The sequence below is a fragment of the Heterodontus francisci genome, chromosome 18, assembly GCF_036365525.1.
Source record: "Heterodontus francisci isolate sHetFra1 chromosome 18, sHetFra1.hap1, whole genome shotgun sequence".
In the NCBI taxonomy this organism is placed as follows: domain Eukaryota; kingdom Metazoa; phylum Chordata; class Chondrichthyes; order Heterodontiformes; family Heterodontidae; genus Heterodontus; species Heterodontus francisci.
This window is the reverse complement of record NC_090388.1, coordinates 28,462,021-28,478,426: the sequence shown is the minus strand read 5'-3', so window position 1 is coordinate 28,478,426 and position 16,406 is coordinate 28,462,021. Positions and strand designations below refer to the sequence as shown.

General features: G+C 46.6%; 1 protein-coding gene across 1 annotated transcript in view; it reads right to left on the bottom strand.

Moving 5' to 3' along the window:
• The window catches only part of ppfia2 (PTPRF interacting protein alpha 2), a 572,863-nt gene that overhangs the window by 464,643 nt on the left and 91,814 nt on the right, over window positions 1–16,406 (bottom strand). Inside the window, exon 2 of the mRNA XM_068051210.1 lies at window positions 13,238–13,280. Within this exon, the coding sequence (XP_067907311.1) occupies window positions 13,238–13,280 (43 nt within the window). The remainder of the gene's footprint in view (window positions 1–13,237; window positions 13,281–16,406) is intronic.

The window sequence follows — 16,406 nt, the reverse complement described above, 5'->3', positions numbered from 1 at the left end:
AAAAAAAAATCAACTATTAACCAAATTATGAGAAGTTGCAGTTTTGAAACATGATTCAAAGAATGTGACTGTACTTCCATTAATAAAAAAAATCAGCCAAACATGATGCGTTTATAGTAATGCCTTTTTAATGCTTTTGAATCAGCTATTTGATGAAGGTAACAGGCATAGATGTTCAATACTTTTTTAATGCAACTGTGGATTCAAGATTTCTTTAAAAACTTTAATTTTTGTAGTGACCCGAGACCCTCAGTTTGGCCATGCTCCCTGCTCTGGTGATGTCAATTCTAGGATTGTCCTAAAACATCCAAGAGCAACTCCACACTAAAACATCAGCAGGATAACTTTTGATTGTTCTGAGGGCCCTTCAAGCATACAAAACACATTTCAAGCTGGGAGATCTGCATTCCATCCTTTAACATGCTCCCCAGGCTTAAACAGCATAAAGGGGTCCGAAACCTGATTTGAAATCATGGCTGGAATCTTACCATTTAGTCCCTGCTGCAACAGTGAGACCATTTTCGGGTTTGGAACACACCAGTTGCTGTTTACCAGAAAAAATCAATTGACATCCAGCCTCTGGGCTCCACAATCAATTAGTAAGGGAGGGTGGAATGATACGTCCATTCTGTCAAAGAAAGGATTTCTAATTAAACATACCACGGCATGTGTCAAGGAAGCTCACCAGCACTTGGACTTCAGGGTGCAGCAACCATAGGTATTGAATGGGAAGGCTGCAAAACCAGGTATCTCACTCTTACCTGGAGGTCCTGCTGAGGGATCTGAGGTACTGCAATGAGATGGTCTTTCCTAAGGACGGGAAAAAGATGGAGTGGCCGAGGAAGTGAGCAGAAACAGCGTACTCCCTCCAATGGAGACAGTGCACCGAGGATCTCGGTCTTCCGGAAGGCATGACAGGTGAGTGACTTGTAAGGTGCCAAGCCCCACACTCTGATTTGCCCAGCATTCTCCTGAACAGCAGAGCTCAGGTCAACAAACCTTGCAACTCCACTCATCCCTCTCCCTTCAAGTACTTCATTGACCCAACCAAGCAGCCTGCACTCACACTTACCCTCGACAAATGATGTGCTTTCTTCGTCTGCACACAAGACTGACGAGCACTCACACCTCTCTGCTTTCTATCCTTGCAGAAGAGAATGCATAACTTGGCGAGAGACAGAGACTCAGGAAGGAGGGCAGGGGCAGGGTGGGGTTAGTGCCCCGGTTGGCCATTGGCAATGCTTGCCCACCTGGACCACTGCAGAGGAAGACTTGTTCCAGGAAGTTGCAGATGTCAGCAGTGACCTACCATGAGATCCTGAGCCTCCTGAGGCACTGGTGCACAGACACATCAACAGAGCTGATTCTCTATCTGTAAACTCTGTGTTGGGGGTCTTGTCTCCATCCAGTTGGATCTTGGTGTCCATTCCATCCACTCTGTGAAGGGGCATGAGACTGAGGAGAAGGCAGCTGGTGTTGCTGCTGGAGTTGCACCTGCTGCTGTTGGAGCAGTTGGTGGTGGTCTGTTCTTGAACCTCAGCAGAGGTGGAAGGTCGAGCTGCATAAGCTGAAGGCTGGCAGCAGGATAGTGCCACTGTAGGTAAGTGAAGTGCTAAACAGGTGAAGTGCCTTCCAAGAAATTGACAATCACCTGTCAATCAGTGAAAGCACTGTCTGAGAGAAGTTTTTGAACAAGTCTCTCAATGGCCTGGTTACTCCAGGATTATGCCTTTTCCATATCTGAGATGATGAGGAGGCCAATCTGCTCCCAATGCCATTGTGACTGCTACTGTTATGCAGATAGGCACCAGAGTAGATAACTGCATCAGAAATTTCCTTGCGGTTCTCTTGATTGGTTGCCATAACTTTGACAGAAACCTAGTTATGTGGTTTAATCTGGTATTTCTGTTGATTTCCTGCCAAAGTTACAACAACTGATTGATGCTGGGACTGCTGCTGGTTATTCTTGCAAATAAAAATAACTGTAGGTTTGGGATAGTGGCAGTCATGAACCAAAACACATCTGTTACAGAGACATCTGCACCTGGAGGATAATGGCCATGACCATTCCAGGAAGTTTACAGCATCCCACCTCTTCTTGCCACAGCAGTTGTGACTCCCATCCAGGAAACACTTGTCACAGATTATGATTAGGAAATAGATCTTACACAATTTACCATCCACTATTCTTCCCCCCTCAGTTCATGTAGATGTGCTACCACTTCGTCTCCTCATTGGCCAGCTGCATGTTCATCCTTCTTTCAACTTAAAAATTATGTAGCATGCAGGACACTTCATGATTTTCCACATCTTGTACCATAGCACCCCACCTGATCAGTAAGTGAGTAATTAAGCAGCTTAGTGGCGCGTTCCACAATGACTTGGGCGGTGGCACTGGCATTGCTATTTTGGAGCTCCATTGCTGTGTAGAAGGTCCTATTTGAGGTCCAGACTAAACTGCAAAGAGTAGCTCTGGTCTTCAGTCATGTGGATTGTCATGAAGACCCCACCTGTCACGAATGAGGCATATTCATTTTGTCATGTGAAAATTTATTTTAAACTGTCGCTGGACTGAAAAGATGACTTGTTTAAAGAGATCACAGCAGTGGCTGGAAACGTTTGCATTCTAAGAAACAGTTGGCTGGAGAAGACAATGGAACTGCTCCCTGATCCAATTAACCCAAATGGATTTTGATCACCAGACACTGAATGTGTAAAAAGCTAGCATTACATTTCCCCCCACCCCTCTACTGAGGGTGTCTACTAAGATGCGGAATCCACAAAAACGCAGGAGAGTTTGTTAAAAAAAAAGCTGTTCAATTGACTAACCTGCTGGCTCAGGTTTGGTTTTGAGTTGTATTCACAGAACAGTTTGAGTCAGACTGCAATTTGAAGACAACAGTGAAGGAAGATCTCTCTCTCTCTCTCTCTCTCTCTCTCTCTCTCTCTCTCTCTCTCTCACAAAGACATGGACCCACGGAAAGAAACTAAGCCTTAAGACAGAAAACCATCAAAACAAGTTTGTAAGTGCACTGGGCACCAATGAGATGGCAAGATTGAACTGCAATCAAAGACTTTACATCAAACTCAAAAGACAGTAAATGAACTCCAGCTATTGCTTCAAATCTTTCCCCATGATTCTTTCTCCTTTTCCCATAGAGTCATAGCGTTATACAGCACAGAAATAGGCCCTTCGGCCCATCGTGTCCGTGCCGGCCATCAAGCACCTATTTATTCCAATCCCATTTTCCAGTACTTGGCCCGTGGCCTTGTATGCTATGGCTTTTCAAGTGCTCATCTAAATACTTCTTAAATGTTGTCAGGGTTCCTGCCTCTACCACCCCTTCAGACAGTGTGTTCCAGATTCCAGCCACCCTCTGGGTGAAAAATTATTTCCTCAAATCCCCTCCAAACCTCCTACCCCTTACCTTAAATCTATTCCCCGTGGTTATTGACCCCTCTACTAAGGAAAAAAGTTTCTTCCTATCTATGCCCCTCATAATTTTGTATACTTCAATCAGGTCCCCCCTCAGCCTTCTCTGCTCTAAGGAAAACAACCCTAGCCTATCCAGTCTTCCTTCATAGCTGAAATGCTCCAGCCCAGGCAACATCCTGGTGAATCTCCTCTGCACCCTCTCCAGTGCAATCACATCCTTCCTATAGTGTGGCGACCAGAATTGTACACAGTACTCCAGCTGTGGCCTAACTAGCATTTTATACAGCTCCATCATAAATTCCCTGTTCTTATATTCTATGCCTCGGCTAATAAAGGCAAGTATCCCATAAGCCTTCCTAACCACCTTATCTACCTGTGCTGCTGCCTTCAGTGATCTATGGACAAGTACACCAAGGTCCCTCTGACCCTCTGTACTTCCTAGGGTCCTACTATCCATTGTATATTCCCTTGCCTTGTTAGTTCTCCCAAAATGCATCATGCATCACCTCACACTTCTCAGGATTAAATTCCATTTGCCACTACTCAGCCCATCTTGCCAGCCCATTTATATCGTCCTGTAATCTAAGGCTTTCTTCCTCGCTATTTACGACACCACCAATTTTCATGTCACGTCAAAATCATTAATGTACACTACAAACTACAAACTGTCTCTATCTGCATGTGTGTTCATCGCGTATGCATGGAGCATGGTCGTGTCACATATTTTTAGTAGTTTTAACAGAACTAGAGTTTTAAGGTTAATAAACTTAAACCTTTCTTGTTTAGGTCAAAGAAAACCTGTCTGGATGATTTCTTTGCCATTATAATTGGAGAGCAGTGAACAACGATTCATTGAGGGGAAGCTAAAAACAGTGTTTTAAAAATTAAATGCAAGTGGATCCCATGGGAGGGAGAGGGGCTCCAGACCAGCTTGGACTTCCAAAGATCTTTTTTTATCACAATCCTCTTATTTAGATGGGTGAGGTTCTCAGTTGGAAAACTGGAAAACTTCCCTTCTTTGTAGTTTCATACATCAGAGTTTCCAGTAACACGCAGGGTCTGGGTTGCCAAGATGTGGGCCCCTGCAGACAGCATGGAAATGAGGTTTCCATCAGTGGTGAACCTGCTGCAGTATGCAGGAATGTGGACCATGCAACATCAGGCTATTACAGCTTTGACAACAACAGGAAAAGCTATCCCAATCCTTGACATTTTCTGTAAGTCAGGCTGCTGCAGGTGGTATAGCTTGGCAACTGCATTTGCAGTGCTGCATTGTTGACAGGTCTTGCCTGACATACTCAGGAAGCAGTGGTGTGGTTTGTACACACAGGTCTGACTTTAGGTTTGTGACGTGTTGAAAGCAGAGGTGTCCGATAGCACGCAAGAATCTCAGGAGTAAGTTCAGAAAGTCTGTCAGTGGCTTTTTAACTTAGACACCACATTAGTATTTTACTTCCAGGATTCACATCCAACCAGTGGCAGCAGGCATGATGTGGCCCTGCAAATCCAGTATTTAAAGGAAAAATCCAAACATGCAAGTTGAAGGAGTTTTGAGTTAGGAAGAAGAGACAAGCAAGTGTCAAAATGGAGTCCCGATGCTGCACCCCATTTCACTGATACCTCCCTGGTTGTGCTGCTGGGGGCTGTGAAGAGAGGAGAGTAATACAGTTCCCGAGCAACGGGAGGAAGAAGCCTACAGCTGAGACCAGGAAGCTCTGGTTGGACGTTGCAGAGGAGGTCAGCAGCAGGAATGTTCCTGGATTCCGTGCAGAATACAGTTTAATGACCTTAACAGGTTAGAAAAGGTGAGTGTCGTGGCACATTCACCCACATCCTGCTGTGCACCTACTGCCCTCACTCTACCTTCTCAAGTCTACATCATATCACTCCTCACACCCATTTACTTTGCAGGTGCACCCAATCCTTCTCCATCAATGTACTTCCTCACATCTTCATCTATCCATTCACCACTGCCACTCACCCTCATCCTTATGCAACATCATGCCTCTCCCTCGTAGTCCACCCTCACTCCATGGCACTCCATCCATTGGATGAGCACGTGCCATTGCACTCACTCATTGGTCTGTCCTTTTCCTCATTGCAGAAGAGAACACAAAACACCAGAAAAAGGAGATAACTGGAAGCAGCCCTCCACAGATCACAGAGCTCACAACTGCAGAGAAGCAAGCACAGGAAATAAGTGGAGTTATAGAATCCCTGGCTGTCAGAGATGGGAAGATGGGGACCTCTAAACTACCTGCTGACACAATTAAATAAAAGCCATCCACCTGTCATACAGCGATCAGCCATGTTGATATGTTTTAGGTGTCAGCCATGGCTCACTTGGTGGCTCTTGCCTCTTATTTTATTTTATTTATTTTAGAGATACAGCACTGAAACAGGCCCTTCGGCCCACTGAGTCTGTGCTGACCATCAACCACCCATTTATACTAATCCTACATGAATCCCATATTCCTACCACATCCCCACCTTCCCTCACTTCCCCTACCACCTACCTATACTAGGGGCAATTTATAATGGCCAATTTACCTATCAACCTGCAAGTCTTTGGCTGTGGGAGGAAACTGGAGCACCCGGCGAAAACCCACACGGTCACAGGGAGAACTTGCAAACTCCGCACAGGCAGTACCCAGAATCGAACCTGGGTTGCTGGAGTTGTGAGGCTGCAGTGCTAACCATTGCGCCACTGTGCCACCCAAACATTAGTCAGCAGATTGTGGATTTAAGTCCCACTTCAGGACTTGAGCACAAAAATCAAAGTTGACACTACAGTGCAGTACTAAGGGAATGCTGCACTGTCAGAGATGCTGTCTTTCAGATGAGATGTTAAACCAAGGCCTTTGTCTGCCCTCTCAGGTAGACATAAAAGATCCATGGTACTATTTCTAAGAAGAGCAGGGGAGTTGTTCCAGGTGCCCTGGGCAATACTTATCTCTCAACCAATATCACAAAAACAAGTAACTGGTCATTATCACAATGCTGTTTCTGGGAGCTTGTTGTTTGCAAAGTGACTGCCGCGTTTGCTACATTGCAACATTGACTACACTTCAAAAGCACTTCATCGGCTTTAAAGTGCTTTGAAATGTGCTGTGGCCATGAAAGGCGCTTTATAAATTCAAGTCTTTTTTTTCTCAACGAGTGCAATATGGTCATCTTCTTAATGATAACTTGCAATATTTTTATCTTGCCATGACTAATTCATGCCTTTTATCTCCCACAGGACCTTCACATGTGCAGAAGGAGTTGATGGATGTGGCGGGCAATGAATTCTGAGAAACTGAGTCCTCCTGAGGATGCTCCATCACAGGACTTCATTCAGATCATACACCAGCCCAGATACTCACATTTTGATATTATAAGTAAAATAAATAGTTGGGTTATCATCTGGTGACTCACATTTCACAAATGAGTGGCAGCAGATGGGAGAGACAGGGACAACAGTGAAAAGTCTGCATCAGAGAACACAGCCCTCTCCAAGTTCTGCTCAGCTGGAACAGATGCTGCACTCTGGAGCCATCAATGAAGAGGAGAAACATTGAGGACTAGCAGACAATGTGCAAGGCACTGATAAGCCATCAATGTACTCTCACCACGATTGCAGAGATTTTGGAGGAGTCCACCTCAAACATGAGGGGAGTGGGGGGGTGTTGATAGCATAGATCCCTAAGATGATGTCTTCTCCCATTGATACGACCAAGGCTGGAGGAGTGCACTATCTTTCTCTACTTCCACTTCTCCACGGGTCACAACATATATTTAAATGGTTGACCCAGCTACCGATAGAGCCAATTATATACTTCATTTTAGTTTCAGAATAAAATCCACCAGCCAGATTTCTTTAATAAACCCCAGCAAAATTATTACATTATTATAAAATGAGACTTATTCATTAACACATAGGTTGAAATATGAAAGTTCCCTTCCAAATTAACCCAACACACACAAACTGGTTAAAGAAAAAATAAAGAAGTTTTCTCTGCAGAGATTACTTTACAAAAAGGACAAAAAGTACTTTGGCCAAATACTTGTTAATTCTTGAAGAAAAAAGGATATGATATGGAATGTCCCAGCTGGTTCTTTATTCTGGCGTCCTTAGCTCAACCATCTTCAGTTGCTTCATCAATTACCTTCCTTCCATCGTAAAGTCAGAAGTGGTGATGTTCGTCGATGATTGCAGAATGTTCAGCACCATTCGCGACTCCTCAGATACTGAAGCAGTCTGTGTAGAAATGCAGCAAGACTGGGCAATATCCAGGCTTGGGCTGATAAGTGGCAAGAAACATTCACACCGCACAAATGCCAGGCAATGACCATCTCCAACAGAGAGAATCTAACCATCTCCCCTTGGCATTCAATGGCATTACGATCGCTGAATCCCCCACTATCAACATCCTAGGGGCGGCCATTGACCAGAAAATGAATTGAATTAGCCATATAAATACCGTGGCTACAAGAGCAGGTCAGAGGCTAGGAATCCTGTGGCGAGTAACTCAACTCCTGACTCCCTAAAGCCTGTCCACCATCTACAAGGCACAAGTCAGGGGTGTGATCGAATATTCTGCACTTGCCTGGATGGGTGCAGCTCCAACAACACTCAAGAAGCTCGACACCATGCAGGACAAAGCAGCCCGCTTGATTGGCACCCCATTCACAACATTCACTCCCTCCACCACTGACACACAGTGACAGCAGTGTGTACCATCTACAAGATGCACTGCAGCAATGTACCAAGGCTCCTTAGACAGCAGCTTCCAAACCTGTGACCTCTACCACCTAGAAGGACAAGGGCAGCAGTTGCATGGGAACACCACCACCTGCAAGTTCCCCTCCAAGTCACACATCATCCTGACTTGGAACCATATCACCGTTCCTTCACTGTCGCTGGTTCAAAATCCTGGAAATCCCTTCCTAACAGCACTGTGGGTGTACCTACCTCACATGGACTGCAGCAGTTCAAGAAGGCAGCTCACCACCACCTTCTCAAGGGTAATTAGGGATGGGCAATAAATGCTGGCCTAGCCAGTGATGCCCACATCCCATGAATGAATAAAAAAAACATGTCTTTCATCTGAAATAGGTTGACAGATTATCTTAGCCTTGGCCTTATTAGGCTGTACTGATTTGCACCTAAGTGTTCAACACAGTGTAGGACTGAAATTCAGCTGCAATGTGGGACGAATCATGGTGAAAGGAAACATAGAAGTTGGAACTCCACTTCTGACCCAAAGCCTAGATATCAGTCAGTAGCCCACATACTGCCTCATCTCCCGATGGCTGAGTCTGCCCCTGCACAATTGCAGGTGGCGCTGTCTTTGGCAGGACTCTCATGGGCTCCAAAATCCAGAGGACATCAGCTAAAAGCATTTCAGCTGTCAGCAGGGATCGGAGCATCCTGCATCCACCTCTGCTGATGCCACACAGGTTGCAATGCGTAGGAGTAGCAGAAAAAGGAAGAGTACGACTTTGTAGTTGCACAAGGGTATACAGATGGGTTTCTTTGAAAATATTGTTTTGATAAGTTTTTGTTCTTTATTTAGCTCACATAAATCTTATTCTTTTTCATTGTTTTCCTGTCTTGTCCAATCTTGGTTTCTGGGTTATGAGTGGCCTTCTACTTTGTTTGATGATGAATGTGAAGACATGAATTCATGGGGACCAACAGGGGTATGTTCAAGAGATGATTGGTTGTTTGCAGGACTGTTTTATATGAGTGGCAGAGGGGGATGGAAACAGGAAGAGTGACCATTGCATTTTTTGGTGACCTGGATGCACTGGTGCAACCTAAATGAACAGTGCATTTGTAAGGGCGTCCCAGACAGCAATGCAAGCATCTGGTAGTGCATTGCCTTCATCACCCTCCTCCTCCTCCTCTTCTCATGTCTCTCTCTACAAATCATCTGAGGAGGATCTGAGCTCTTTGCCTTGTTCCTCCTGCAGACCCAAGTCTCACTGTTGCACAATGTTGTGCAGAGCACAGCAAATCATGACCATTCTGGAGACCCTCGCTGATGTGCACTGAAAGGCATCTCCAGATCTGTCATGGCATCTGATGCACATCTTCAGCATGCTGATGGCCTGTTCAATCACACATCTGGTGGTAAAATGGCTTCAGTGTTGGGGTTTCTGATGAGTGTCATGAGCCAAGTTTGTTGTGGGTATCACTTGTCCTCTAGCAGCCAACCCTTAACGCTGCTTCCAGGTGTGAAGAGATCAGAGAGCTTGGCCTGCTGCAAGACAAAAGCATCATAGCAGCGGCCCAGAAATCTTGTGCAGACCTGCATAAAGATCTTTTTGTGGTTGCACACCAGTTGCATATCTTTAGAGTGAAAGACCTTGCAGTTGGTGAATATGCCTGGTTGTTCTGGGGATGCTTGGATTGTCTCATATGTGCAGTCAATGATGCCCTACATTTATGGCAAACCAGCCAGAGCTGCAAAGCCCAGCTACTGTTCAATCTGACTGGCATCATCACAGGCAAAGTTGCCATAATTGCCAGCCTTGGCAAACAAGGTATCAGTGAACTGCCTAATGCATTTGTAGGCAGCTGACTGCGAGATCCTGGATATGTCTGCAGCAGAGCCCTGTGACTAGCAGGCTGCAGGTGCTGCTGCTCATGCTGTTGCTGGCCATCTTGGTCCTCATCTAAGGTCCAACCAAATGCAGCATAAGCAGACCCACCCTGGTGTTATAGGGAAAATCTCCAAAGTGCAGAAAGCAAACTTGAAAATGGAGAAAACAACCTCCAAAGTGCAGAAAGCAACCTCTCAGCAAAAGTACTGTGAACAAACCCCTTTCCCACTAGCAGGTAAGAAAGCAGCTGTGAGTACTGAGTATTTCCTGGCATATTTCCCTGAGGTTGATTCAGGTCACTCAATTGGCACTGTCTACTCGCCTTACATTCACTGGCAAGTTTCAGGAAGCCCAGGAAACCTATGGATCCGATGTTGAAGTCAAAAATCTGTGTTACTATCCCTCTAATTGTGGGTTAACATATGTTAATTGGCAACGCACCTCTCCCAAGGGAGTTGCACGCACCCAGCCTAACGTGCTGGAGTGAAATCCCAACATCAGCGTGTTGGAACCAGCTTTCCAGCCTGCTGTCAATTTCAACCAGTTTTAACACCCCTCCCACACACTCCTGCACATTAAAATTCAGCACACAGCTGTTGTGTTAGTAGTGGGTGTGAAAATAATTCAAACTGAGCAATTGCACACCAAAGCCGGTGTTTTTGTAGATAAATATAAGGAAAAATTGGTTCTACTGTTATCAAGAACAAGAATGAAAAAGGCCATTCAACATATAGCAACTGTTCTTTCCATAGACTATAACTGCCCAATCATAAATTCTGCAGAATTTATTTAATCTTCTGAGAGATGTGAAGAATGATAAGCTGAAAATCTCTCACTCACGCAGATAATCTGGCAAAACTCCAAGATATAATTCAATTCTGACTAGTTGCATTCAAGCGATGACATTTCTGTTATCCAAGCAAATGTATAACCATTGCGTCACACAGTGTTTGATCATCTGGATCTGTACTTGTCTGCTAATCTTTATCTTCTCATCTTCAGTCTATTATTTTCACCTGTACAGTAACTGGTAACAGACAAAAAAGAATGTTGTCAAGAGAGAATGCATGCGGATAAAAAAGGAAATGTAAGCAGAAGCTACTAATTGTCCAATTATGATTGACATTTCTTCAAGTTCAATAAAGAATGCAGGAGGGTATGCCATGAGCAGCACCAGGCGTACCTCAAAATGAGGTGTCAACCAGGTGAAGCTACAATCCAGGGGTACTTGCGTGCCAAACAGCGTAAGCAGCATGCAATAGACAGAACGAAGCAATCCCACAACCAACGGATCACATCTAAGCTCTGCAGTCCTGTCACATCCAGTCGTGAATGGTGGTGGACAATGGAACAACTAACAGGTTGAGGTGGCTCCACAAATATGGGGGAGCTTAGCACATCAGTCCAAAAAGATAAGGCTGAAGCATTTGCAACAAGCTTCAGCCAGAGTGCCGAGTGGATCATCCATCTCGGCCTCCTCCTGAAGACCCCAGCATCACAGATGCCAGTCTTCAGCCAATTCAATTCACTCTACGTGATATCAAGAAATGACTAAAGGCACTGGATACTGCAAAGGCTATGAGCCTTGACAACATTCCGGCAATAGTACCGAAGACCTGTGCTCCAGAACTTGCCGCACCCCTCGCCAAGCTGTTCCAGTACAGCTACAATGCTGGCAAATACCCCGCAATATGGAAAATTGCCTAGGTATGCCCTGTACACAAAAAGCAGGACAAATCCAACCCGGCCAATTACCGCCCCATCAATCTACTCTCGATCATCAGTAAAGTGATGGAAGTGTAATTATTAGTGCTATCAAGCGGCACATGTTTAGAAATAACCTGCTCAGTGACATTCAGTTTGGGTTTCGCCAGGGCCATTCAGCTCCTGACCTCATTACAACCTTGGTTCAAACAGGGACAAAACAGCTGAACTCAAGAGGTGACATGAGACTGACTGCCCTTGTCATCAAGGCAGCATTTGACCGAGTATGGCATCAAGGAGCCTTAGCAAAACTGGAGTCAGTGGGAATTGGGGGAGGGGGGACTCTCTGCTGGTTGGAATCACACCTAGCACAAAGGAAGATGGTTGTGGTTGTTGGAGGTCAATCATCTGAGCTCCAGGACGTCACTATAGGAGTTCCTCAGGGTAGTGTCCTAGGCGCAACCATCTTCAGCTGCTTCATCAATGACCTTCCTTCAATCAAAAGGTCAAAAGTGGGGATGTTCACTGATGATTACACAGTATAATAAACGCAAAATACTGCAGATGCTGGAAATCTGAAATAAAAACAAAACATTGATTATACAATGTTCAGCACCATTCGCAACTCCTCAGATACTGAAGCAGTCTGTGTAGAAATGCAGCGAACTGGACAATATATAGGCTTGGGCTGATAAGTGGCAAGTAACATTCGCACCACACAGGTGCCGGGCAATGACCATCTCCAACAAGAGAGAATCTAACCATCTCTACTTGACATTCAATGGCATGACGATTGCTGAATCCCCCACTATCAACATCCTTGGGCTTACCATTGACCAGAAACTGAACTGGAGTAGCCATATAAATACCATGACCACAAGAGCTGGTCAGAGGCTAGGAATCCTGCGGCGAGTAACTCACCTCCTGACTCCCCAAAGCCTGTCCACCATCTACAAGGCACAAGTCAGGAGTGCGATGGAATACTCTCCACTTGCCTGGATGAGTGCAGCTCCAACAACACTCAAGAAGCTCGACACCATCCAGGATAAAGCAGCCCACTTGATTGGCACTCCCTCCACAACATTCACTCCCTCCACCACTGACGCATTGTGGCAGCAGTGTGTACCATCTACAAGATACACTGCAGCAATGCACCAAGGCTTCTTCGACAGCACCTTCCAAACCCGCGACCTCTACCACAGAGAAGGACAAGGGCATCAGATGCATGGGAACACCTCCACCTGCCAGTGCCCCTCCAAGCCACACACCATCCTGACTTGGAACTATATTTCCGTTATTTCACTGTCGCTGGGTCAAAATCCTGGAACTCCCTTCCTAACAGCACTGTAGGTGTACCTACCCCACCAGGACTGCAGCGGTTCAAGAAAGCATCTCACCACCACCTTCTCATGGGCAATTAGGGATGGGCAATAAATGTTGGCCTGGCCAGTGACGTCCACATCCCCATAAACAAATAAAAACAACTTGCTTCATTATGATTAACACCAAGTTTTTTTTCTCCTGCTAGACCTGTCAGGTCCTCCAATCTCTGGAATACATATGGGGCTAAATTTTCACGGTGGGGGTGGGAAACGGAGGTTGGGACTCTTTATGGGTCGCAAACCTAATCCCGAGGGGAAACAGAATTGACTTACGATTTTTACAGGAGCAACCCCTTAATTGGTGTGGCGACAGGTTTGGCGGCCAATTAGCGCCATGGGATGGGAACAGAGGTGGGCCAGATGAAGTGAGAGCCCAATTTTAACTCCCCACGGTAGCCATTACTGTGGCTGCCATTTGAGTGGTGAAGGAGCACAGAGAAGATTGTCATTGAGCCTTGGCCTGGACTGCTGTCTCAGGAAAGCTGGAGGCCTGGCACCCAAGACAGGGCAGCCCCTCAGTTCTCTCACAATGAACGATCTTGAAGTGATGCTGGAAGCTGTGAGGAAAAGGAGGGAGGTAGAAGGAGACCACCCGTACATATAAAGCTGGCCTGGGTTGAGATAGCTGCCACTGTCAGCAGTAGCAGTGTCGTTAGATGATCCAGGATTTTGTGCGGAAAATGGTTCAGTGACCTCATACACTCTGGCAAGGTGAGTGCAGCACACAGGACAGGCTTCTGAGTATTCACCCTCCAACTGGCACATGACCTGAGGAGCCTAAGAGTGCATGCTGCTCCTGAACAAGGGAGGGGGGTGTGCCCAGGACACTTACTCACCCCTCAGAATGGCTCAGAGTCATAGTACTGCTGAGAACCTGTAACCACTGAAACATGTAGCTTCTAATGCATACTAGTGCCTATCTTGCTCTCTTTTATCCTTGCAGGAGAAACAGGCATATAATGCCCGAGAAAGAGTGCAAACAGGCAGAAAGTGATCACACCAATGGAAGACCAAGCGATGGAGATAGCCGGATCACAGATGAGCAGGAAGTTGGCCTGGTAAAATGGGAACTCATGGTGGAGATGGTGATTACAGAGGGCAATGCACTCATTAAAGGGGTGCAGTACACTCCACCCCATCCAACAGCATGCTGAGCACAGGGTTGCAATGAGTAGCCTCAGCACTGCAGCAGCTTCTACTCTCCCAGGCTAGCTCTTATGATCTCTTCTTTTGTCTCCCACAGCTGCAGATGTCCACCCTATGACACCTTCTCCCTCTCCCTCCGCAGCCCCTGATGAACAGCACAGAACTGAAGAGGCACACCTCACAAGTGCACCATCCACCAGCACGGATACTCTTATCTCAGTGGGTCCTCATGCCATTTAGATAGGGGGCACTGGGTGAGGAGCACAGATAAGTGGGCAGAGGGAGGTGTCAGAGGCAGAGGCAGCTGTGGGCAGTTCCTCTTAGAGGAGGGAGGGCAGACTCAACCCTGCTTAGCTGGGCACAGATGCAGGGCCTCAGACATCACAGGAAAGGAGGCTTTACCTAAAACACCAGCAGGAGATGTTCTCTGATGCAGTATGGGGTCATGGGCAAAAAATGGAAGAGTCCATCCAGCTCGTATGCACCATAATGGCTCGAGGTGATGAGTGCATGAGCTCCTCCATTGAAAGAGTGGCCAAACTCATAGAGAGCCATATGGAGCAGCACCTGGAGTGTATGCAGGAAATGTGCACTGATGTCCATAGGATGCATGCCACACTGTGTAGCCTAGATAAATCAGTAACACTGGTGGTGTAGAAATGTTTGGAGTGGAGGCCAGTTGCACCCCAGCTGGTGCCTTCTTCCAACCACCCGGAGCACCTGCCAAGGGTCGAGGATGTCACAGAGGAGGTTGAGGGTGCCACCCCTCAAGGGGCACTTTCATCATCCTCGGCCTCCTTGGCTCCTCGTGGGAGCCTCTGTGCAGCAGGGTCAAGTGATGGAGGCTGTCTCTGCAATGGTGAAGGTGCAACAGCCTCAGGAAATGTCCCATGGGCATCTCCACAATGAGGATGACCACCATATGCACCTAAGCCACAAGCCGAGACAAGTAAGTAGGTTGCCTCTACCTCCTCCAAGGTCACAAGGGGAGCACCGTGCAGGAGTGGCCAAGTGCAGAGGCCACTGTATTGTGTGGAGCGTTGTGTGGCTCACTGGGTTGTCTTCTTGCTGTCTCTGTGCACTGTTTCCCTTTCTGAGCACTATATAAATAATAACACTTTGAGCCATACATCTGAGACTCCTTTTATTGATGGCAAGACAAGAAAAGTGGCATGAGGTGGAGAAGGAGATTAAAGGTCCCTCCACGGTGATAGCAAAGCATCTGGGCAGATGTGCATTCTTCATTGGTGGTATGACGTTAGATGTTTCAGACTGCGTCTTAAATGGATGTGTCAGCATAGGTACCGCAGACTGACTTTCATACCATGCTCTACATCCTGGGTCAGAGGGACTCAGTTCAAACATTCCTGAATCAAATGATCCCTGACATTCATGGCACCCTGATGAGAACTTTGTGTCCAGCACTATGACCAGCCACCTCCCTGTGCAGCCCGAACACCTTGGTTTTCTGCAACCTCCCTCTCCACCACCACTTCCTCCTTCTCTCCCACTTTCTGATCTCTTTCTCTGATGCACTGTCTCCTTCCAGGGCCTGACTGTCCGACAGGTCTACACTTTTTTGGAGAGCCATGTTATGGAGAGCACAGCAGACCACCTCAATGAGAGAGACCCTTACAGATTGCTTTGGAGGGCACCACCCAACCGGTCCAGGGAACGGAAACAAACCTACAGAAGCCCAGTAGCCTGCTAAATTGATGTCCTAGTGAGCAGGTGGCATTGGTTTTAATTGCCTTTGTGCCTCTTCCTGGGGCTCTCATAGATGGGTGGATAGCCATCTCTTCAAGGAATATCCCTTGTCCCCGAGGATCTATCCAAGGACTTTGGGGGCTGGAGTGAACAGCTGCAGAGGCCTGGACTGCCGGAGAATGAAGGAGTCATGGCAGCTGCCAGGAAAGTGAGCGCACTCATGGAGGAAGTCCTTGTTGTGGTCACAGACAAGCTGAACATTGTGGGAATGGAAGCCCTTTCTGTTGATGAATCTCATTGGCATGTCACTGGGTGCCTTGATGGCCCATGGGTGCAACTGATGATGTCCTGCTTCTGAAGGAACCTAGCAATGGCAGCGAAACCCACTGCTCTCTGTGCCTGCGTGGCCTCATCTGTCATGAAATGAATACATTGTCCAG